At 40.7% G+C, this 22,930-nt stretch overlaps 1 protein-coding gene across 5 annotated transcripts in view; it reads right to left on the bottom strand.

Annotated features, from left to right (window-relative positions):
- The window catches only part of ttc13 (tetratricopeptide repeat domain 13), a 64,554-nt gene that overhangs the window by 31,626 nt on the left and 9,998 nt on the right, over nt 1-22,930 (bottom strand). For 2 of the 5 annotated variants that reach the window (XM_048535661.2, XM_048535662.2), the window contains exons 2-10: nt 15,956-16,050; nt 13,842-13,917; nt 10,902-10,972; nt 10,399-10,464; nt 8,369-8,461; nt 8,132-8,248; nt 4,686-4,796; nt 3,506-3,588; nt 667-808 (exon numbers count right to left, since the gene is read on the bottom strand). In XM_048535661.2, the coding sequence (XP_048391618.1) occupies nt 667-808; nt 3,506-3,588; nt 4,686-4,796; nt 8,132-8,248; nt 8,369-8,461; nt 10,399-10,464; nt 10,902-10,972; nt 13,842-13,917; nt 15,956-16,050 (854 nt within the window). The remainder of the gene's footprint in view (nt 1-666; nt 809-3,505; nt 3,589-4,685; nt 4,797-8,131; nt 8,249-8,368; nt 8,462-10,398; nt 10,465-10,901; nt 10,973-13,841; nt 13,918-15,955; nt 16,051-22,930) is intronic. The other 3 variants (XM_048535659.2, XM_048535660.2, XM_048535663.2) reach the window with 2 other exon arrangements.

Raw genomic sequence — 22,930 nt, 5'->3', positions numbered from 1 at the left:
CCCATTGCTGAAGGAGGGTCCCGGCCTGAAACATCAACTTTCCTGCTCCTCTGATGCCTCTTGGCCTGTTGTACTCCTCCAGGTCCACACTGTGTTGTCACTGACTCCAGCATCTGCAGTTCTTGCTATCTCTCAGAGAATTCTGGTCAGTTCATAAATATTAGCAGCAGCATTGACACAGATCAGAGAAAGAGTCAAATACCTTCTGATTTCTACAACCCAGAGTAAATGTCAAAACCTATGTCAAAACTGTTGGGAGGTTAGCTTCCAGCAAAACAATGGCTAGCACAGCCAGCTCATGGCACCACGGACCCAGAATCAATTCCAGCATTGGGCAAGTGTGTGTGTGGAGGTTGTATGTTGTCCCATTGTGGGTCTTCTCCATGTGCTCTGGTTTCCTCCCAGTCGGAAAGATGTGCAGCTTCGGTGGGTTGGCCATGTTAAAAATTGCCTTTTAGTATCCAGGGATGTGCAGGTTAGATGAGTCAGCCATGGTACAGGAATGGGATGCAGGTTAGGGTGGGATGCTGTTGAGGATCAGTGTGGACTCAGTGGGCTGATTGGACTTTTTCTGCACTGTGGGGATTCTATGGCTGAGTCAGAGGAGAAATGAATCTGAAAAAATCTTTTAATATCATTTGAAAAATATCTGTAAATGTATCATACCTTAAAGTCTTTCAAGGCATCCTGGAGACTGCCGTGATGATAAAGCATCATTCCTCTCAACTGAAGGGACTGAATGTGGTTCTGATTCAATATTAAGGCCTTTTGGAAACTTTCCATAGCTGCTTCAAAGTCACCCAACTCTCTAAAGGAAAGTGCAGTTTCACAATAGAAAGTATCAGCCTCACATGCTAATTTTTCTCCACAAGTAACACAAGTAAAGTTGCCCATCATGAATAAATAAGTAACGGGAATTATGATTGTTATTCAGATGTATTAATAAAGACTGCTTAATATAAATTAGCCCCTAGTTTGGAGAAAAACGAAACACTAAAGGGTTACACAGCTGACTGCCACAGATGTTGATGCCAACATCAAAAACCCATCGTACCCCAGTAATGATTTCCTACAACCTCTTCTGTCAGGCAGAAGATACCGAAGCCTGAAATCACACACAAGCAGGTTCAGTAACAGCTTCTTCCCGGCCATTATTAGGCTGATGAATGGACTCTCTAGCCTCGAATAAAGGGGATCTTGCTAATGCTGATCTCGCCTTGAACACATCTTGTGCAATGTAATCTGTATGCCTCTATCCAAGTCTTTTTGATCTATGCATCCTTGCTCACTATGATCTACCTGTACTTCTTGTAAACAAAGCTTTTCACTGTACTTCAGTACACAAGACAACAAATCAATCAAATCAGGTATCATGTTATCTGAATAATGCAGAGAGGTGATGCTTACCACCTTCATGCTGGCTGTTGTGGAATTCCAACTGGTACTGAAGTTTAAAAAGATCCCTTCCCAAATTCATTCTGAATTCTTAGTAGTAAATCAACTATTAGATACAAGCACGGGCTGCTGGCTAGCAGGCAACACGGAGCCAGTAATATAACTCTTAATTTATTATGCCTGTGCCACTGTGGATTGCATATATACCACATCACGACATTCTAATAATCCTTCAGAGCATACTGGGGGCTAAAAAAAAAGTCCCATTCATACCCGGCTTGAAAAATTGTCATGTTCAATATCAATCAATTTGTAAGCCGTTTACTTATCTTCTTCAATTTTAATGGCATATGCTAATTCCACATTCATCAGTCTCTCCCAAGATTGCAGAACAAACTTTCAAGTCCAATCTGCCAGGGGAATACAGGAACTAACAAAGCAACTACAAGAACAAGCTGAACTGTGGTCCCAGCTTGTACCCAAACATTCCGTACAAGTGATACATTTCTTGTTCACCACTTACAAAGGGAGCAGAAAATAATGCAAGCAGTCCCCAAGAAAACTACAACTTTACTAATTACCAATTTAATCAAAATTGAGTGGTGTTCTTTTATCCAGAACACAAAAGTAGTCCATAATCTAGGCCAGACATGCTTGAAAGAAAAGCATTAAAATCTGAAACACTGTGACCAAAGAGTGAATGCGAAGGATGTCATGTTTGGAATTTAGATATTCACTTTGAATATTTGCTTGGAACAATTTTTATATATATCACTAAAACAGTAATGTGAAGGCTGAAATATTTCAGTTTGGTAAGGCAGCTTCAGGTGCAGCTAGAAATGTTCCCTGTGGAGCAGAGAGTCAAAAACCACAAGACGTGGGAAGAGTGGTAATGTTGTTGCAGGAGAATCCAGAGGGCCGGATTAATGATCCTTTGACACGTGTTCAAATCTCAGCAGACAATTCAGTTAATGAATGAAAATCAATCCAGAAGGTGGTGCTCATGTGATGACTAGATTGTCACAGCATCCAGCTACTTTGCTAACTAGCATCTCTGGGGAGTGAAATCTGCTGTGCTTATCCAATCTAGACAATTTGACTTCTGACACAGAACCACATGGTTGATATTTTACTGCCCTCTAAATGGGCTACCAAATTACTCTATTGTAAAGTCGTCTCATCACTGCTTGTAAGAGGGCTGTTAAAGAAGGGCAATAAATGCCCACCTTTGACAGTAAAAGCCACGGTTTTGTTTATAAAGGATTAATAAAAATAGACAGATATTATGTAAGAGTCAGTGGAGGAGTAAGCTAGTCTAACAATCCAAGTAGCAGGTCAAATTACAGAAGTGTGCTATTTCTGGTCTGTACCTTCATTTTTGTTCCCATTTAGTGAATAAAAATCAACTAAAAACATAACTGGGCAGAGATGAGTAAATAGGCTGATTGATGCAGTCTCATTTTTTAGGAGAATTGTTGAAAACATTAGACTTTAGAATCCCTACAGTGTGGAAACAGGCCAGTTGGCCCAACAAGTCCACACTGCCCCTCTGAAGAGCATCCCATCCCATTGCCCAACATTTCCCATGTCTAACCCACCTAACCTAAACACCCCTGGGCAATTTAGCATAGCTAATCCACCTACCCTGCACATCTTTGGACTGTGGGAGGAAACCGGAGTACCCGGACAAAACCCACACAGACATGGAGAGAATGTGCAAACTAGATACAGACAGTCGCCCATGGCTGGAATCAAACTCAGGTCCCTGGTGCTGAGAGGCAGTAGTGCTAACCCACTGAGCCACCGTGCCACACAACATGCTTGAAAATTTCTCAAAAACGTTGAAGGGCGTGCTCCAGCTAAAGTGATTTTCTGTAATAGAACTCTTGGTTTTGTTTATAAAGGATTAATAAAAATAGACAGATATTATGTAAGAGTCAGTGGAGGAGTAAGCTAGTCTAACAATCCAAGTAGCAGGTCAAATTACAGAAGTGTGCTATTTCTGGTCTGTACCTTCATTTTTATTCACTAAATGGGAACAAAAATGAACTAAAAACTAAATTAAAATCACTATTACTTCCCTTCCCACCAAAATTAAAACTAAACCAACCTGTATGCTTGGCCTAGACTTCTATAAGCATCTGTAAAATCTGTTTTGAGTTTAATGGCATCTTTAAATGTATCAATTGCCTCCTACAAGAGCAAAGGACAAAAACAAGATTTAGTTTACTACCTAATCACATGAAACAAATACAAATTGTCTAGTTTGCAGCAGAATTCTTCTCTAAATCATTAACTGAATAGTTCATCACAAATCACAAGTAATTAACACTATTCACTACAAGAACAGGATATATTTTACCATACCAACGACAATATTGTGGCCCAAAATACTGAGCCTCAATATGCTGTAGCATAGAGTAGTAAAATGCCAACCCTAATTGTGAACTCCCCTTCTCAATGCATGGAGCTGAAGGAGGCTATTGTAGAAATGCTCTAAAGAATTGCCTTAAATGGGTACCTCAGATGGACAGCAGTGGTCTGTTGAATTCTTGGAAAAAAGAATATTTAATGCTAATTAAACCAGAAAGGGTCAATAAAACAAAATATGCTGCACCAGGTACTGAGCCTTCCATCTTAAGTTTACCTACAAACAATCTTCCTGAGAAATGACCTGTGAGCTATGGAGTAAACAAGGAACTTTGCATCCCCAGGTACCAACATTTCAATACTCAAGGGCTATTTATTAATAATTCTTCTGGTAATTTTTCCAGCGATCTTTATAGAATCTGTGGAAGCACTGAATCAAAAGTACACAAAATGACATTTCTGCAACATCAGTAAACATATATTTGACTGGGATAATGGCTCTAGAAGGTAAAAATATATAGCTACAACTTCCAGATTATAGTCACATTACTTAGATATACAAGTTCCTTCAAAATCCTTCAAGGGAAATGAGTCTTAAACCAGCTTGAGGGAAAAAAGCAATAAAAGACTACAAATTGACCCAGGAGTTGATACTCTGGAAAAACGGACAACACGTTTAATAGATGCAAGTTTATTACTCTTGCATCTCAGTAGGTCAATTCCATTCACCAGAGATAAATCTACCCAGCTCACAAGTTGTGGAAAATATTGCTACCAAATAATGTAAATGATTTATCAGTTATCTAAAGGGTATAATTATAAATGAACATCTTAGCAGCATGTGTAATTCTGGCTTTCTCAAATAATCTGAAGCTGATGGATTTGGTTTGATATTCTTATTCTTTATACAATACACTCACCTTCAGCATACCTCTGTGATAGAAGGTTAAACCTTTGTACAGCATTGCTATTGGTTGATATTTCTTCATTTCCAAAGATAATTGAAAGTCTTCATGTGCTGCTGCATAATCCTAGATGATATAATCATACAAAAGCTAGAAACTTACTTGAAACTTCGAAATAAAACTATAGCCAAATTTTTTTTTAAAAATGTGGTAACAGAACCATTCTTCCAATTTGATTACCCAAACATATCAAATACTATTTTCCTTATAACCGTGTTTCGTGTGATGAAGCGCACATTGTACATCAGTCATGCCTCAATGAGAACAACTGCCCACATGGAAAGGGGAAGTGAAAAAGTATCAAGTTGCCCTGGGATCTATTTATGCCAATAAAATGCCAAGTCTTTCATGACATTCTTTTTGATAAGTTCATAAAGATGTAAAACAGGGGGAGAATAGACCATTTGGCCCCCTAAAACTGCTCTATCATTTCACAAGGTCATGGCTGATCTGTTTGTGTTTTGAATTCCCATGTACACCCTTCTTAAGAGGTGATGATCCACCTTCTTAGGAAGGGGTGATCTATCTCTGCTCTAAAAATAATCAGGGACCCTTGCTACAACTGCTTTTTGAGGTAGAGAGTTCATAACTCTCAGGAAAAAAAAATTCTTCCAAAATTCTCTGTCATTAAACAGTGACTGCTAATTTTAAAGTGGTACCCTTTGGTCCTGAACTCACGGACATAAGGAAACATCCTTCCCATGCTCACTTTGTCGGAACCATTCAGGATCCTCTACGTCAACCAAGTCATCCTTCACCCTTGTAAACTCCAGTGGAAACAAAGCCAGCCTATCCAACCTGTCCTCATGAGACAATCTGCACATTCCAGGAATCAGTTTAGTAAAGCTCCTCGAAGGACCTGATGGGATGCATCCGAGGACATTAAAAGAATGAGCTATAGAGATAATGGATGCACTAGAATCCTCACATTCTGGAAAAATCGCAGTTTGGAAAACTACCAATATATTAACTTTATGTTAAAAAAGGAAGGAGACAACAGATAGATGTTCTCTAATCAACCTTTTTAAGAGATGTTATTACACACCTCTGGAGCAGGTGGGATTGAAATTGGGCTGCAGTTAGCTCAAAGCCTGTTATGGGGAAATGTTAAAGCTTATTATAAAGGATATAAAGCAAAGCATTTAGAAGTGCACAACACAATCAAGCAGAGTTAACATGACTTCACAAGAGGGAAATCATGCCTGACAAATATATTAGCTAAGGGGTCAGCAGTGGTTTAAAATATTTACATTTTCAGAAGGCATTTAAGAAGGTATCATACATTAGGCTACTTAATATGATAAGAACCCATGGTGTTGGAGTTATAATATTAGCATGAATAGAGGATTGGCTAATAATCAGAAGACAGTTGCGATAAGGGGTCATGTTCAAGATGACAGCTGTAATGAATAAAGTGTTACAGGGATCAGTGCTGGACCACAATTGCAATATGTATTAGTGACCCTGATGACAAAAGTGAATGTACAATATTCATGTGTGTGGATGACACAAAAATAGTTGGGAACGCAGGTAATCGAGAGTCTACAAAAGAGATATAAACAAGTTAAGCAAGTTAGTCAAAAATACATGGCAGATAGAATATAATGTGGGGTAAGTGTGAGATTATGCACTTTGGCAGAAAGAACAGAGGAGCTGACTATTATTTAAATGGACAAAGATTTCAGAAGGCAACAGAAGGGATTTGGGAGTCCTCATGCAAAAGTCACAAAAGGCTAGCGCACAAGTTCAGAGGGTCTTCGAGAAGAGAAATGAAATGTAGTCTTTTATTTCAAAGGAAATGGGGTATAAAGATTGGGAGGTCTTTCTCAAACTATGAGATTCAGTTGGAAATAACAAAGTGTGGAGCTGGATGAACACAGCAGGCCAAGCAGCATCTTAGGAGCACAAAAACTGATGTTTCGAGCCTAGACCCTTCATCAGAAAAAAAAAGCTTTTTGTTCCTGATGAAGGGTCTAGGCTCGAAACATCAGCTTTTGTGGTCCTGAGATGCTGCTTGGTCTGCTGTGTTCATCCAGCTCCACACTTTGTTATCTCCGATTCTCCAGCATCTGCAGTTCCCATTATCTCAGATTCAGTAGGAATACTGTGAACAGTTTTGGGCTCCTTTTCGAAGGAAAGATACATGCTGATATTGAAGGCAGCGCAGATAAGGTTGAAACAATATGGAGGGAAAGTCTTACGAGAGGAAATTGAGGAGGTTGGACCTATTATACTCAGTGGCATTCAGAAAAATGAGATGACCAAATGAAACACAAAAGCTGCCTCGAGAACTTGACAGAATTGATGCAGAAAGGTTGTTTCCCCTTCTGGGGCAGTCTAGGGTCAAAGGACATAATCTCAAAATAAGAAGCCACCCATTTAAAACAGAGATGAGGAGGAATATCTTGGAGAATAGTGAATTTGTGGAATTCTTTACACAGGGCTGTAGAGGCTGAATTGCTAAGTATATTCAAGGCTGAGAGAAACAGATTTCTAATCAGTAAGGGGATCAAGGATTAACGAGATAAGTCAGAAAAGTCGATCCGCAAGTGATCAGATCAGCCACGATTTCATCAAATAGTGGAGCAGAATCAATGGGCGAAATGGCTTGTTGCTGCTCTTATGGCTTATGGCCTTCAAAGATATTTACATCGTCCAAGAACCAAGAACAAAGTGTCACATAGAAATCCCTCTCTTCACTGCCTTTCACAAAAACGTTAATTCATTTTTGATTTATAGTTACGCTTTTACTGGTTGTGCGTTCAGTATTTTATCAAGCATCAAACTTGAGAGTGTGTTTTTCCAGTATTTCTTTACAGGAAGCCTGATCTATACCAACATACTTGTAGTCATGATGGCCAGATAGTGAAGACAAGTGCAAACCTGGCCAATTTTCCATTCACCTAAGGCACCATTCCAATTTGTAACATGCCCACTTACATTTTCAGCTAAGAGCAGTTAACTTAGCGTAGATCCATGACCAGATGTGGGGACACCAGCAGTCTGTGGTTTACTTATTCACTGCTTAAATCAGATGATTTACCAAACTGGCTTGTCCACAGATCTGTTAATGTTTCAGCAAACATATAAAGAATTGTCTGCCTCAAGAATTCGGCTTTCATTTTGTCAACTGTCATTTATACTCTTCACTTTGCAGACTCAAACAGTAATGTGGTTTTATCTATTCTATATGCTCCAACATTTTGTTTTAATTTTGATGAGCTCCCCTTCTGCTTGATTCAAGTTTAAACACTAGTTTTAGCTACAATTGTTTAAATATAACCTTGTGTTATAACAAGCACTACCTACAAAATGCAAATTTTATGGCTGGGCTCTTAGATCACTATTTTAGTACAAAATTTATGGCTAACTACAGCATGCATTATTATTAATGCACACACCTCAGATATGAAGTACAGGGTGCCTCTATGTCTGTACAGACGTGCTGATGGGCGCAGCTGAATGGCTCTGCTGAGATCATTCAAAGCTTCACTAATTCGACCCAAGGGAGACAGAATCTGCCAAAAACAGGGACACCAATATCATAATGTGCACACAAACCATCCTAATTGCTTTCCATGACAACAAACATGTCATCAGAAATATAAATGAAGTCAATGAACCAAAATAAATCTTACCTCCGCTCTCTGCTCAAATACCTCAGGTGCATTGGGTTCCAAAGTTATAACTCTGTTCAGCTCAAAGAGTGCAAGCTCAGCATTTTTGATATCCTGAAATATAAATTTAATTTTGAATATCAGTGAGTTAACACAGATAAATACAATGCAAGTCATTTTATTAGAAAGAACAAGCAGGTCGCTTGCTGCTTGAAAGTTATAAAAGTCTTGTTGCAGAAGGAAACAAACAAACCACAGTACAAATACAACAAAGTCATGCCACAAGATAATAAGGCCATAAGTGTTAGGTTTCATTTTAAGAGCAATGATAAAATAACTAAGGTCTGCTAATCATGTATGAAACATTGGTTTAACCCATAAGACCATAAGACCAAGGAGTGGAAGTAAGGCCATTCGGCCCATCAAGTCCACTCCGCCATTTAAATCATGGCTGATGGGCATTTCAACACCACTTCCCTGCACTCTCCCCGTAGCCCTTGATTCCTTTTGAGATCAAGAATTTGTCGATCTCTGCCTTGAAGGTATCCAACGTCCCGGCCTCCACTGCACTCTGCGGCAATGAATTCCACAAGCCCACCACTCTCTGGCTGAAGAAATGTCGTCTCATTTCCGTTAAATTTATCCCCTCTACTTCTAAGGCTGTGCCCACGGGTCCTAGTCTCTCCACATAACAGAAACAACTTCCTAGCGTCCACCCCTTCTAAACCATACATTATCTTGTAAGTTTCTATTAGATCTCCCCTCAACCTTCTAAACTCTAATGAGTACAATCCCAGGATCCTTAGCCATTCATCATACGTTAAACCTACTATTCCAGGGATCATCCATGTGAATCTCCGCTGGACACGCTCCAGGGCTAGTATGTCCTTCCTGAGGTGTGGGGCCCAAAATTGGACACAGTATTCTAAAAGGGGCCTAACTAGAGCCTTATAAAGCCTCAGAAGCACATCGCTGCTTTTATATTCCAACCCCCTTGAGTTAAACGACAACATTACATTTGCTTTCTTAATTACGGACTCTACCTGCGAGTTAACCTTTAGAGAATCCTGGACCAACACTCCCAGATCCCTTTGCACTTCTGATTTGCGAATTTTCTCACCGTTTAGAAAATAGTCCATGCCTGTATTCTTTTTTTCCAAAGTGTAAAACCTCACATTTACTCACATTGAATTTCATCAGCCATTTCCTGGACCACTCTCCTAAACTGTCTAAATCTTTCTGCAGCTCCCCCACCTCCTCAGTACTACCTGCCTGTCCACCTATCTTCGTATCATCGGCAAACTTCACCAGAATGTCCCCAGTCCCTTCATCCAGATCATTAATATATAAGGTGAACAGCTGTGACCCCGACACTGAACCCTGCGGTAAACCCCATTTAAAGAGTTCTATAGAGTGACAAAATAGAGATCATTAAAATTCTACGAAGTTCTAACAGAGTTGGTGCAGAGACAATCTCTCCTCCATTGGGGAAGTGCACGATTTGATGTGTTTGATATGAGATAGTCACCAAGAAATCCAATAGGGAAGCCATTAAAAATTTCTTTCTTGCAAGAGTGGTGACAACTTGGAACTCATTACCATCGGCCGTGATTCAGGTGAATGGTATAAAAGCATTTAAAGAAGAAATGAGCCAGGCATATGAGGAAGAAGCAAATCAATGATGGTGACAATGATTTAGTCAAATATAAGAGGATGCCAAAGTGAAATATAGCATAAACACCAGCACAAATGAGTTGGGTCATACATCTTAAAAACCAATCACTTTATTTCAGTCTGTAATCTCCCCACCTAAACACTTACTCTAACTTTTCTGAGACCACCTTGGGAAATGGTGATCAATCTTTAAAGAAACAAGGAGTGGTATTAATAGCTTAGCTTATAACTATGTTTGCCAGCAAATTTACTGCACTTGCACAAAACTCATTCATAAATTATAAATAAAAATTAAAGACTGTAATAAATTCATAGAAATATCACAGACTCTCTCAAATCACACCTCAAACTTTAATTTGAACTAAATAAATACTGACCTGTAGACCCTTCTTTCCATATGCTATTCCCCTTCCATAGATAGCACCTACTAGTTCCGGGTTTCCCTATTCTCAGGCATCAAAATAAAGGAAAGACAAGTAACATCAATGTAGTTATGTCAGACACATGTGCATCTGTACAGTGGTACACTTGTTATGCTGTTATGGCTCACTACATTTTACATTGTATTATACCATCAATTATATATTTAAAAAGTGAATCTACAAATTCACTTGTCCTCTCAGAGGCAGGCATTCAATGCCTATGCCCTAATTTTCCAGCTAATCAGTTTAGAAAAAGAAATATACAAAATGTATTTGACATTCAATACTGGTTCAGCATTAAAAATTCTATTACTCAGTCTCTATGTGTTCAGAATTTAATTCACAAGTGACAGAGCAAACATCTGTTATGGAGAGAAAAAAATGGCACTAAACAAATACACATGAGGGGTAAAGCTCGGTTTTGCAGTTTTGCTGTAATTTTGATAAAATGTACATACCTGTAGCAGTACTGAAAAGTGTTTAATTGCTTCATCATACAAGTTGTTTCCAATTAAGGCATAGCCAAATGCTGAGAAGACATAAATATGAATTAGCTTAAAAATGAATCAAAACCTGAGGGATGTTGCAGTTCATTTCCAAAGAAAGGTTCACTAAATTAATCTTAATTAGGGAAGGATTCTTATGATGAAGAGCTGAGTAGGCTGGGGCATACTCACTGGAGTTCAGAAGAACATGAGGCAACCTTACTGAAACATACAAATTGCTCAGAGAACTTGACAGAATAAATGCAGAAAGTGATTTCCCCTTGTGGGATAGTAGAGGACCAGGGGATATAATATCAGAATAAGGAGTCGCCTATTTAAACAGAGATGGGGAGGAACTTTTTGTTTCAGGAGGGAAAAAAAATCTGTGGAATACTTCACTGCAGAATGCTTTAAGAGGCTGGTTCGTTAAAACTATTTAAGGCTGAGATAGACAGATTTCTAATCAGTGAGGGAATCAAGGGTTGTGGGAATAAGGCACGATCCTACTAAATTGTGGTGCACACTCAATGGGCTAAATGGCCTATTTCCACTCCAATGTATTATGTTTCAAATATAAATATTATTTTATTTAATTTAATCTTTATCATTTTTAAGAAATTAAATACTAATATTGCCAGCCTACTGAATGCAATGCTGTAAGGGAGGAGCATTTAACATACCTTGCTTAATAACTAAAAGTAAGTATTAACAACTGTCACAGTCACCAATTTAAAAATTCAGCTGTTGAGCAATTTCTGAAGAGACAGGGCTTAACACAGGTATACAACTTCCCATTAAGGTCATTAATATTCACATATTGAAAACAAATAAAATTCTGAACTCAAGATAATAAAACGTGAGGCTGGATGAACACAGCAGGCCAAGCAGCATCTCAGGAGCACAAAAGCTGACGTTTCGGGCCTAGACCCTTCATCAGAAAGGGGGATGGGGTGAGGGTTCTGGAATAAATAGGGAGAGAGGGGGAGGCGGACCGAAGATGGAGAGAAAAGAAGATAGGTGGAGAGAATATAGGTGGGGAGGTAGGGAGGGGATAGGTCAGTCCAGGGAAGACGGACAGGTCAAGGAGGTGGGTCGCGAACCATTTCCACTCCCCCTCCCATTCTTTAGATGACATGTCCATCATTGGCCTCCTGCAGTGCCACAATGATCCACCCGAAGGTTGCAGGAACAGCAACTCATATTCCAGTTGGGAACCCTGCAGCCCAATGGTATCAATGTGGACTTCACCAGCTTCAAAATCTCCACTTCCCCCACCGCATCCCAAAACCAGCCCAGCTCTTCCCCTCCCCCCACTGATTCAAATTACCAGCCCAGCCTGTCTCTGTCTCCCTAACCTGTTCTTCCTTTCACCCATCCTTTCCTCCCACCCAGAGCCGCACCTCCATCCCCTACCTACTAACCTCATCCCACCTCCTTGACCTGTCCGTCTTCCCTGGACTGACCTATCCCCTCCCTCCCTCCCCACCTATACGTTCCTCTCCACCTATCTTCTTTTCTCTCCATCTTCAGTCCACCCCCCCCTCTCTCCCTATTTACTCCAGAACCCTCATCCCATCCCCCTCTCTGATGAAGAGTCTAGGCCCGAAACGTCAGCTTTTGTGCTCCTGAGATGCTGCTTGGCCTGCTGTGTTCATCCAGCCTCACGTTTTATTATCTTGGATTCTCCAGCATCTGCAGTTCCCATTATCTCTGATAAAATTCTGAACTCCTTTTGTGTCTGTCAGACCTATAAAGCCATTAATGGCAACACTCGTCAGTTGAATGCAATACACACAAGTCCAAGATTTACTTCCTTCCCCATGCAGAGGGCTGATCTACAGGAACAATCTTGATTCTGGTTGCCAAGTTAAGGCAGGAACAATCCTTCTTGTTCACTATCTAATGATCTCAACAAGGATGTGGATACGAGGTGAGTAATAATTACATTTCGTGCTCCAAATAGCTCAACTAGATAGGCTAACTGTTGAGGGTTCAAACATTAGTGATGGCCATTTGAGAAAAATTTAAAAAGTGACACATCGATGGAGCTATCCTTCAAGAGATTACAGAGGTAGAAGTGAGCAAAGAAAGATGTTACATTGCAAGACTACATTTTCTTTCTAATAGTGTCATGGGTTTCTGCAACTTTTTACCATCAACATCCAAATGCAACACAGATAACCAACATCGAACAACTGTAGCACAGCCGAACCCAAGTGGGGCCACTGTCTTTGTAGCATAGTGGTAGTGTCTCTACCTCTGAACCAGGAGGCCTGCGTTCAAGTCCTATTTGCTCCAAAGGTGTGTCTGAACAAACTGATTAACAAAATTTATAAATACATTTTCCCACTATTTAATATGATCAACTTATTTCTTAAAAAGTAATGCAGCATCCAAAGTGGGCTTTTGTGGCATGGTGGTAGTGTCCCCATCTGAGGTAGGTGGCCTGGGTTCAAGTTGCACTTGTTCCAGAAGTGTGTAATAAAGCACACCGAACAAGTTGATTAGAAAGCATCTAAGGCAACATCCAAGAACTGTTTCGACAAAATAGATTAGGGGATCTTGCAGTGCAGTAGGATTGTCCCTACCTTGAGTCCAGGGGTTCAGGTTCAAGTCCCACCTGCCTCAAAGTGTATCACAAAATGTTCAAACAAGTTGATTTGACAACAATTAGAACAGATTAGGTTAGCGAGACTTTCTTGGTACTTCTCACAGGTGGCAGGAGCCAATGGAAGATAATGTCTGCTCTTGCATCTTTCAACAGTCAGCTCTGGAGCAGGTCCTACAATTGTTACTACAGTAGGAAACAGGACAAGCCTAAGTGATACAATTCTTGTTTTGAAAATATAATGTCTTTTCCTCGACTTGATCCAAATTAAAAGCTATTGACACAGCCAACAAACTAACACATACCCAATTCTTCATTTGTATTCTCATCAATACTCGAAAAAGGGAATCTCTTTTGTTCAGTTAATACTTTAGCTTGACTCTGAAATTGAGAAACACATTGCAATGATGCAAAGACAGTAAACCAACAATCTGTAAAAATATGTTTTAACTGTAAATTATTTCCATAAATTAAGGAGCAATTTCTGCCCAACTCTATCAATTATCTTCAAAGAATGTAATGCAGATGCCTTGCTTACATGGCAGAATCTTATATTTGTTTGCTTTGATAAAAATTCAAATGTAGTCTAACTGAGGGCATTTATGATGAAATCCTGTTGAACACTCCTTCCCTCATGTATAAATCAACCTCTGTTTACAATGTAATGGGTTTGATTATTTTTTTCCCCCCCAATTTCTGTTGATAATTCTAAATAAGCTGTTGGAATTTTTTTTAAAATTCTGGAGCTCCTTGCAAAACACAACCTACAAAATGAATGAAAGAATCGTAAGTCTTCTCTCACAATAGTTTCCCATTCTTCCCAGCCAGTGGTAAAGCTAAGGAGAGTGAGTGAGCAAACTCTCTTCAACTGAACTGTAAAGGCCAGAAGGAGCTCCTCACTGGTTTGCATTGTCAGTCAAACATGGGTAGTTTAGAGGTGGATTTCTAATTTATTCCTTTGTAACTCAATTAACCCAAAGGACCTTCTTTAGCAAAGAAGTTTTAACCATTTGTTAAAACATGCCTGTTTGTGTTCAGTTGGAAACTATTACATTTCTGGAAGACTTTCTGTACTGAAATATTTGGGTATCACACAATGAACTGCACTACTCTCCAATACTTCCACTTCTACCTCAAAAAACTCTAGCAACTTTGTGACCTCGTGAAGTAAAAGGGACAGCAGCAAAATAGACATAAAATTAGTTAAATGACAGGTAACAGCAAGAATCAATGGCTGCTACTTGGACTGGAAAAAGACTTAAACTGAAATTCCCTGCTTCTCTTGATGTGCAAGGTACAATTTCAAAATTTACTGATGATAAAACTTGGAAGTATTGTGTACTGTGAGGAAAGTAGTGTAGACCTTCAAAAGGACTTGGCAAGTTTCAGCAATGGTCAGGCAAGCGTCCAATGATCCACTTTAGAAAGAAAAATAGGGAAAGACAATACACAAAAACATATAATTTTCAAATGAATGGCAGGGCGGATGGGCCTAGTGATGTATTTGCAGATGAGGTGAGGATTTTCACTTGCACAATAGATTACAGAAGCTGGGTAGTTTTCTTTGGAGAAGGCTGAAAAGAGATTTGATATATACGCAAAGTTATAAGGACTCTGGACAGACCAGATATGTACATTGTACCCACTGGTGGAAATATTGAGAGGACATTTACTTAAGATGTTTGGTAAAAGAAGCAATTGCCACATGAGGAAAATTGTTTTTAATGCAGGGAAAGCTCTCACATGGAATGCACTGCCTGAGAATGTTGTGGAAATAGGTTCAAACATAGTTTTCAAAAAGAATTGGATAAAATCTAAAAAGGACAAAATGCAGGACTGTAGAAAGCTGACAAGGAAAGCATTGGTTGAATTAGTCTTATAGAGAGCTGGTCAAGGCAGAATGTGCCCAACGGTGTCCTTCCACATTGCAACCACACCATGATATTTACCGTGAAAATACTTAACTCCTTAAAATATAACCCAGAATTAATAATGCTTGGTCCCTGAAATATCCAATTTTTAGAATGTAAAAAAAGCTATAAATAAAAGTCTGAATAATTCTGACACTTGCTGTACTCAACACCACACATAGTTAGAAAAAAAAACTATTTCCTCATAATTTGAATTTTAAAAACTGCAACCAAATATAGAGTTAGTCATAAAATGAACAGGTTTTCAGACTGAAACTGGTCCAGTTGATTCAATTCTTTTTAGTGGGTGCTTTATAACTCAAACTATTGTAAATTGCAGGTTTAAAATACCAGGTACAAAATAATTAATATGCTTCACAAATTTGGCTGGCATTTAATCTAGCATTGAAGTGATATTTGTGTCAAAATAATAAAATGAAAGTGCATTCATAAATCAAGGTATTTACTGTACCCATGTACTTTATTTAAAGAGGAACAGGATAATGTACCAGAATTTTCTCTGTATCGAGGGCCAGCACTGGCTCACATGGTGGAGCCCCACTTGGGACACAGTCTGTATCTTCAGGATTTAAAAATGAAGACTCTAAAACATTAAGCAAAGCAAACCTCTTAGTAAGTCACTCAGTATATTAAACCTTTTTCGCTTTATTTTCACAATTTTAATCTCAGCCTTCAGCCCCAAGAAAGGCACACAATTGAAAAACCATTGTCTTAATTTTTCAAGTATTGACTTAATCTTACATAATTCCAATTAAGCTCTTCCATTTTCTTTTTATTTCAAAGTTTTTTTTTTAAAATGTCCTAATATATTTTAAATATTTTCCCACAAACAGTAACAGAAATTGCTGGAAAAACTCAACTAGGTTCTGAGGAAGAGTCACTGGACCTGAAATGTTAAGACTGATCTCTCTCCACAGATGCAGCCAAACCTGCTGAGCTTTTCCAGCAATTTCCGCTACTGTTTCTGATTGCTAACATCTGCAATTGTTTTGGTTTTTAAAGTATTTGGTAATTACTTCAATTCACAAAAGACCACAAGGATGGGTGGCACGGTGGCTCAGTGGTAACCACTGCTACCTCACAGCACCAGGCACCTGGGTTCGATTCCACCCTTGGGCGGCTTCTGTGTGGAGTTTGCACATTCTCCCTGTCGGCGTACATTTCCTCTGGGTGCTCTGGTTTCTTTCCGCAGTCCAAAGATGAGCAGGCTAGGTGGATCAGCCATGCAAAATTGCCCATAGCGTTCAGAGATGTGTAGATTAATGGGTGTCTGACAGTTGATGTGGACTTGTTGGGCTGAAGGGCCTGTTTCCACACTGTAGGGACTCTATGTGTCCTGTGTATGTGAGATGATAACATGCACCCCAAAAACACTGAGTTAATGTGGATCTGAAAAACCTGTTTGATAAAGTTTTTGTAAAAATATGATGTAGAACAAAAGTCAAATCTGTTCATTACCAAAATTACAGATGTAATAGTCTTCATTGGTCAGGGCACCGAGTGCAAGCATTAGGATGTCATGTTATGGTGATACAAGAATTGGTAAGGCCACATTTGGAGCACTGCATACAATTCTGGTTGCCCTGCTATAGAAAGCATGTTATTAAGCTGGAAAGAGTGCCAAAAAGATTTACAAGAGCGTTCCGAAAACTGGAAGGTTTGAGTTATAAGAGCAGGCTGAATAGGCTGGGACTTTTTCCCCGAAGAATAAAAATCTGAGGGGTGACCTTATAGAGGTTTATAAAATCATGAGAGGCACAGATAAGGTGAATAGCCAAGGTCTTTTCCACAGGATAGGGGATCTCAAAAGATGGCATATATTTAGGGAAAGAGGGGAAAGATTTGAAAAGGACCTGAAGGGCAACTTTTTCTCACAGACAGTGGTGCGTTTATGGAATGTGCTGCCAGACGAAGTGGTAGAGGCAGATATAATTACAATACTTAAAAGACTTTTGGATAGATGTATGCATAGGAAGAGTTGAGAGAGATATGGGCCAAACACAGGCAAATGGGACTAGCTCAGTTAAGGAAACCTGGTTGGCATGGATGAGTTGGGCTGAAGGGCCTGTTTTCATGCCTTATGACTCTGACTCCAACTTCATAGATTAGGACAGCATTGCTATACAGTACTGCACGCTGATTTCACTATCAAGCATTAAATAGAGATACTGAACTCTGCCTTGACTGTGTGTTTGAATAAAGATCCATGTTACAAACTCAAGAGATCAAATTTCCCTCTTCAAACAATACTACATTGCTATTTGCTGGGTGCTGTTGGTACATAATGCCATGTTATTCAGTATCAAATCGGCCACTGTCAAGTAAATCATTAGGCAAAGCAATTCAGTCTAAATTAGTATGAGAAAATGGTAGTAATGTAGGGACACAGTTTTTAAAAAATTGCTATTTTACAGATTCATATGATTACACACTAAAACATTTCCATAAAATAGGCCACAACATTTAAATATCTTGAGTTTAATTTTAAGAACTTGCATTTATATATTGTCTCATTACATTTTCACATCAAAAGCATGAAAAGACTTAACTGCAAATGAACTGCGTAGCAAAAAGTGAAAATGCTAGATAAACTGTGCAGGTCTGACAGCATCTGCAGATATTGAAAGAGTTAATGTTGAGACCAGCATGATCTTTTTCGGAGCCCAGTTCGCTCTCCCTACAGATGCTACCACCATTGTGCAGTTTTTACAGCATCTTGAAGCATTATTTCAGATTTCCACAGTATTTTTCATCTTAACAAACAGGAGTCATCTTTTCATACAATCACAGAATGGCAACAGCACTGAAGCAGGCCATTTCACCTGCTCTGCCAGTGCTGACTCTCTGCAAGAGCTGTCCAGTTAGCCCCACTCCTGTGTTTATTGTAGTCTGCATATTTTCCCTTTAAATAATAAAGTAATTCCTTTTGAAAGCCACAATTCCAGAGCATAACTGCAGATTGTGTAAGAGCGCCACTTCGGTTCTTTTGCTAACTGCTTTGAATTGGAGTTGACAAAGTTGCTGGAAAAGCTCAGCAGATCTAGCAGCATCTGTGGAGGAGAAAACAGAGTTAACATTTCAGGTCCGGTGACCCTTCCTCAGAACTGGGCCAGAAACGTTAACTCTGTTTTTTCCTTCACAGATGCTCCAGTCCTGCTGAGCTTTTCCAGCAACTTTGTTTTGGTTCCTGATTTAAAGTATCTGCAGTTCTTTCGGTTCTTGAATTAGAGTCAACTAGTTTTTGACCAATAGGAAGAGATTCTGAGATAATGGGAACTGCAGATGCTGGAGAATTCCAAGATAATAAAATGTGAGGCTGGATGAACACAGCAGGCCAAGCAGCATCTCAGGAGCACAAAAGCTGACGTTTCGGGCCTAGACCCTTCATCAGAGAGGGGGATGGGGAGAGGGAACTGGAATAAATAGGGAGAGAGGGGAAGGCGGACCAAAGATGGAGAGTAAAGAAGATAGGTGGAGAGAGTATAGGTGGGGAGGGAGGGAGGGGATAGGTCAGTCCAGGGAATACGGACAGGTCAAGGAGGTGGGATGAGGTTAGTAGGTAGATGGGGGTGCGGCTTGGGGTGGGAGGAAGGGATGGGTGAGAGGAAGAACAGGTTAGGGAGGCAGAGACAGGTTGGACTGGTTTTGGGATGCAGTGCGGGGGGGGGGGGGGGGGAAGAGCTGGGCTGGTTGTGTGGTGCAGTGGGGGGAGGGGACGAACTGGGCTGGTTTAGGGATGCAGTTGAGGAAGGGGAGGAGATTTTGAAACTGGTGAAGTCCACATTGATACCATTAGGCTGCAGGGTTCCCAGGCGGAATATGAGTTGCTGTTCCTGCAACCTTCGGGTGGCATCATTGTGGCACTGCAGGAGGCCCATGATGGACATGTCATCTAAAGAATGGGAGGGGGAGTGGAAATGGTTTGCGACTTGGAGGCGCAGTTGTTTGTTGCGAACTGAGCGGAGGTGTTCTGCAAAGCGGTCTCCGAGCCTCCGCTTGGTTTCCGCAATGTAGAGGTAGCCACACCGGGTACAATGGATGCAGTATACCACATTGGCAGATGTGCAGGTGAACCTCTGCTTAATGTGGAATGTCATCTTGGGGCCTGGAATAGGGGTGAGGGAGGAGGTGTGGGGGCAAGTGTAGCATTTCCTGCGGTTGCAGGGGAAGGTGCCGGGTGTGGTGGGGTTGGAGGGCAGTGTGGAGCAAACAAGGGAGTCACGGAGAGAGTTGTCTCTCCGGAAAGCAGACAGGGGTGGGGATGGAAAAATGTCTTGGGTGGTGGGGTCGGATTGTAAATGGCGGAAGTGTCGGAGGATGATGCGTTGTATCCGGAGGTTGGTAGGGTGGTGTGTGAGAACGAGGGGGATCCTCTTTGGGCGGTTGTGGCGGGAGCGGGGTGTGAGGGATGTGTTGCGGGAAATACGGGAGACGCGGTCAAGGGCGTTCTCGATCACTGTGGGGGGAAAGTTGCGGTCCTTGAAGAACTTGGACATCTGCGATGTGCGGGAGTGGAATGTCTTAACGTGGGAGCAGATGCGGCGGAGGCGGAGGAATTGGGAATAGGGGATAGAATTTTTTCAGGAGGGTGGGTGGGAGGAGGTGTATTCTAGGTAGCTGTGGGAGTCGGTGGGCTTGAAATGGACATCAGTTACAAGCTGGTTGCCTGAGATGGAGACTGAGGGGTCCAGGAAGGTGAGGGATGTGCTGGAGATGGCCCAGGTGAACTGAAGGTTGGGGTGGAAGGTGTTGGTGAAGTGGATGAACTGTTCGAGCTCCTCTGGGGAGCAAGAGGCGGCGCCGATACAGTCATCAATGCACCGGAGGAAGAGGTGGGGTTTGGGGCCTGTGTAGGTGCGGAAGAGGGACTGTTCCACGTAACCTACAAAGAGGCAGGCATAGCTGGGGCCCATGCGGGTGCCCATGGCCACCCCCTTAGTCTGTAGGAAGTGGGAGGAGTCAAAAGAGAACTTGTTGAGGGTGAGGACGAGTTCGGCTAGGCGGATGAGGGTGTTGGTGGAGGGGGACTGGTCGGGCTTGCGGGACAGGAAGAAGCGGAGGGCCTTGAGGCCATCTGCATGCGGAATGCAGGTGTATAGGAAGAGATTCTATCTGTATTCATAATTTTGAACACTGCCATGAAATCTTCTCCTGTCCTTCTATTTTTAAGGAGAACAAAATGGTTTTTCCAACCCATCCATGTAATTTGTCTTTCATCCCCAAAACCATCCTCCCAAATACCTCTGCATCCTTCCTACTGTCTAGTGCCCAGAACTGGACACAAATCTCCAATGTGAGAATGAATCAATCAATAGTATGTGAAGAAAGGTTCATCACAATTTCCTTGTTTTCATGCCTCTATTTATACTGCCCCTGATTCCATATGCCTCAGCTACTTAAAACTGGGATCAGTTGAGCAATTAAGTAGAGAACTATTAACACAAGTGAAACCCCACTCACAGACTGAACATTTCAAGAGGCTAATCTATAAAACATCCTTCACTGAGTGTCAATGTGAAGTAGATTTAAAAGAAGCAACTGTATACCCTATTGTAAATGAAAGTGGAGAGCAAATGAAACTTTTAGTCCCATCGGTTGCCCTCTGGTGCTGCTTAGTTCACATGCTAAATGGAGGCTAAGAAAAATGACATTTCGTTTGTGGGAGTTGGGCACCACCTGCAAGCTCTGCATTCATCGGCCAATCGCTAACTGTCCTGGAGAACGTGGTGGCAGACTGCCTTCTTAATGTTGCACTCCTTGGCACGTAGGAACATCTACAAGGCTTTTATAATCATACACTCCCAAAGCACTTAAAAAGCAATAATTACTTTTTAAAATTTGAGATTTTTTTATTCAACTTGTTCAAATGTATTATGACACACCTCTCTAGAGCATGTCAGACCCAAACCAACACCAATAGCCTCAAACTAGAGTCACTACCAAGTCTCCACGATAGACATCACTTTTTAAGTTTAATCATCGTAGTAATGCAAGAAATGTGACGGACAATTTGCTCACTGCACAATGTCACAATCAGCACAGTGTATAATGCTGGATAACTCATTTGTTGGGGGAACAATAACTGGATATTTTTTCTATGTAGTGTTATCCACATGTCTACGTGCATCTGAAGGGCCAGAGGGAATCTTTGGCTGAACACCATCCCTGAAAGTACAGCAATCCATCAGTAATTATCATGTAGAGTGTCAATCTACTCTTTGAGCTCAATTCCTACTGTAAGACCTGAAGAATGCAGAGTGACAGGTTTGAAGATAGTACGTGTTGAAAAAAGATTGGAAAGCACTGTTCATTTTCAGGGAGCTGACTTTAACAAAACACAAGCACATTATTATTGAAGAATTTCCAAACTATCAAGAAGTCCATGCAGGTCGCTTCAGTACACCTGATATCTCTCTGTCTGCAGGTGCTGTGATGGAATCTTTAGTTTCGAGACTCGTGTCTGTTTTTAGAAACTGACCCTAACTGAAATGAGGAACCGAAAGGGTAGCCATGATGTGGAAGAGCCGGTGTTAAACTGGGGTAGACAAAGTGAGAAGTCACACGACACCAGGTTATAATCCAACAGGTTTATTTGAAATCACAATTAAGTAGGGAACAATTAATACAAGTAAAACCCCACTAAAAGACTGAACATTTCAAGAGGATTGCTCCTTCATCAGGTGACTTCACCTAATGGACGAACAGTCCTCCAAAAGCTTGTGATTTCAAATTAAGCCTGTTGGCCTAGAACCTGGTATCGTGTGGCTTCTGACTTTGAAGCAAAAAGGGACAGATGAGGAAACAGACACTTGCAATTTTGAAGGAAGTTAAAACTTCTCAGGAGACTGAATCTGGTACTAAGCATAAAATAGGACATAGATTAATTCAAGTTCAGTTGAAACAAATGTGTCCAGTAATGCAGTACAATCTCCGGCAAGTAAACCCAAAAGCTGAGGATAAAGAAACATAGCTGCTACAACTCTTTCTGTTACAAGAAATTAACATTGCTGGATCCATGTCATGCAGACATAATTAAGCAAGTTCTGCAGACCTGTGCCATTTTTGGTGATGAACTGTAGGTATGAAATTCAGAGATAACAAGATGTAGAGCTGGGTGAACATTGCAGGCCAAGCAGCATCAGAGAAGCGGGAAGGCTGACATTTCAGGCCTAGACCCTTCTTCAGAAAATGTCAGCCTTCCTGCTCCTCTGATGCTGCTTGGCCTGCAATGTTCACCCAGCCCTATAGCTTGTTATCTCAGATTCTCCAGCATCTGCAGTTCCTACTATGCATGAAATTCAGGTTGATTGTGCACTGCTTTTAACCTGGGGTCAGGTTTGATGTTAACAGAGAGCAGCTGAAATTCTTTGTGACGAAGACAGAATGTTTGAAAGAATTATGTGGCGGATATTGATAACCTACAGACTAAATGCACAGCCAATTTATAATATGCCTTAGTTGTA

Source organism: Stegostoma tigrinum, chromosome 9 (assembly GCF_030684315.1).
Source record: "Stegostoma tigrinum isolate sSteTig4 chromosome 9, sSteTig4.hap1, whole genome shotgun sequence".
NCBI classification, from domain to species: domain Eukaryota; kingdom Metazoa; phylum Chordata; class Chondrichthyes; order Orectolobiformes; family Stegostomatidae; genus Stegostoma; species Stegostoma tigrinum.
This window is presented reverse-complemented; position numbering and strand designations above follow the sequence as displayed.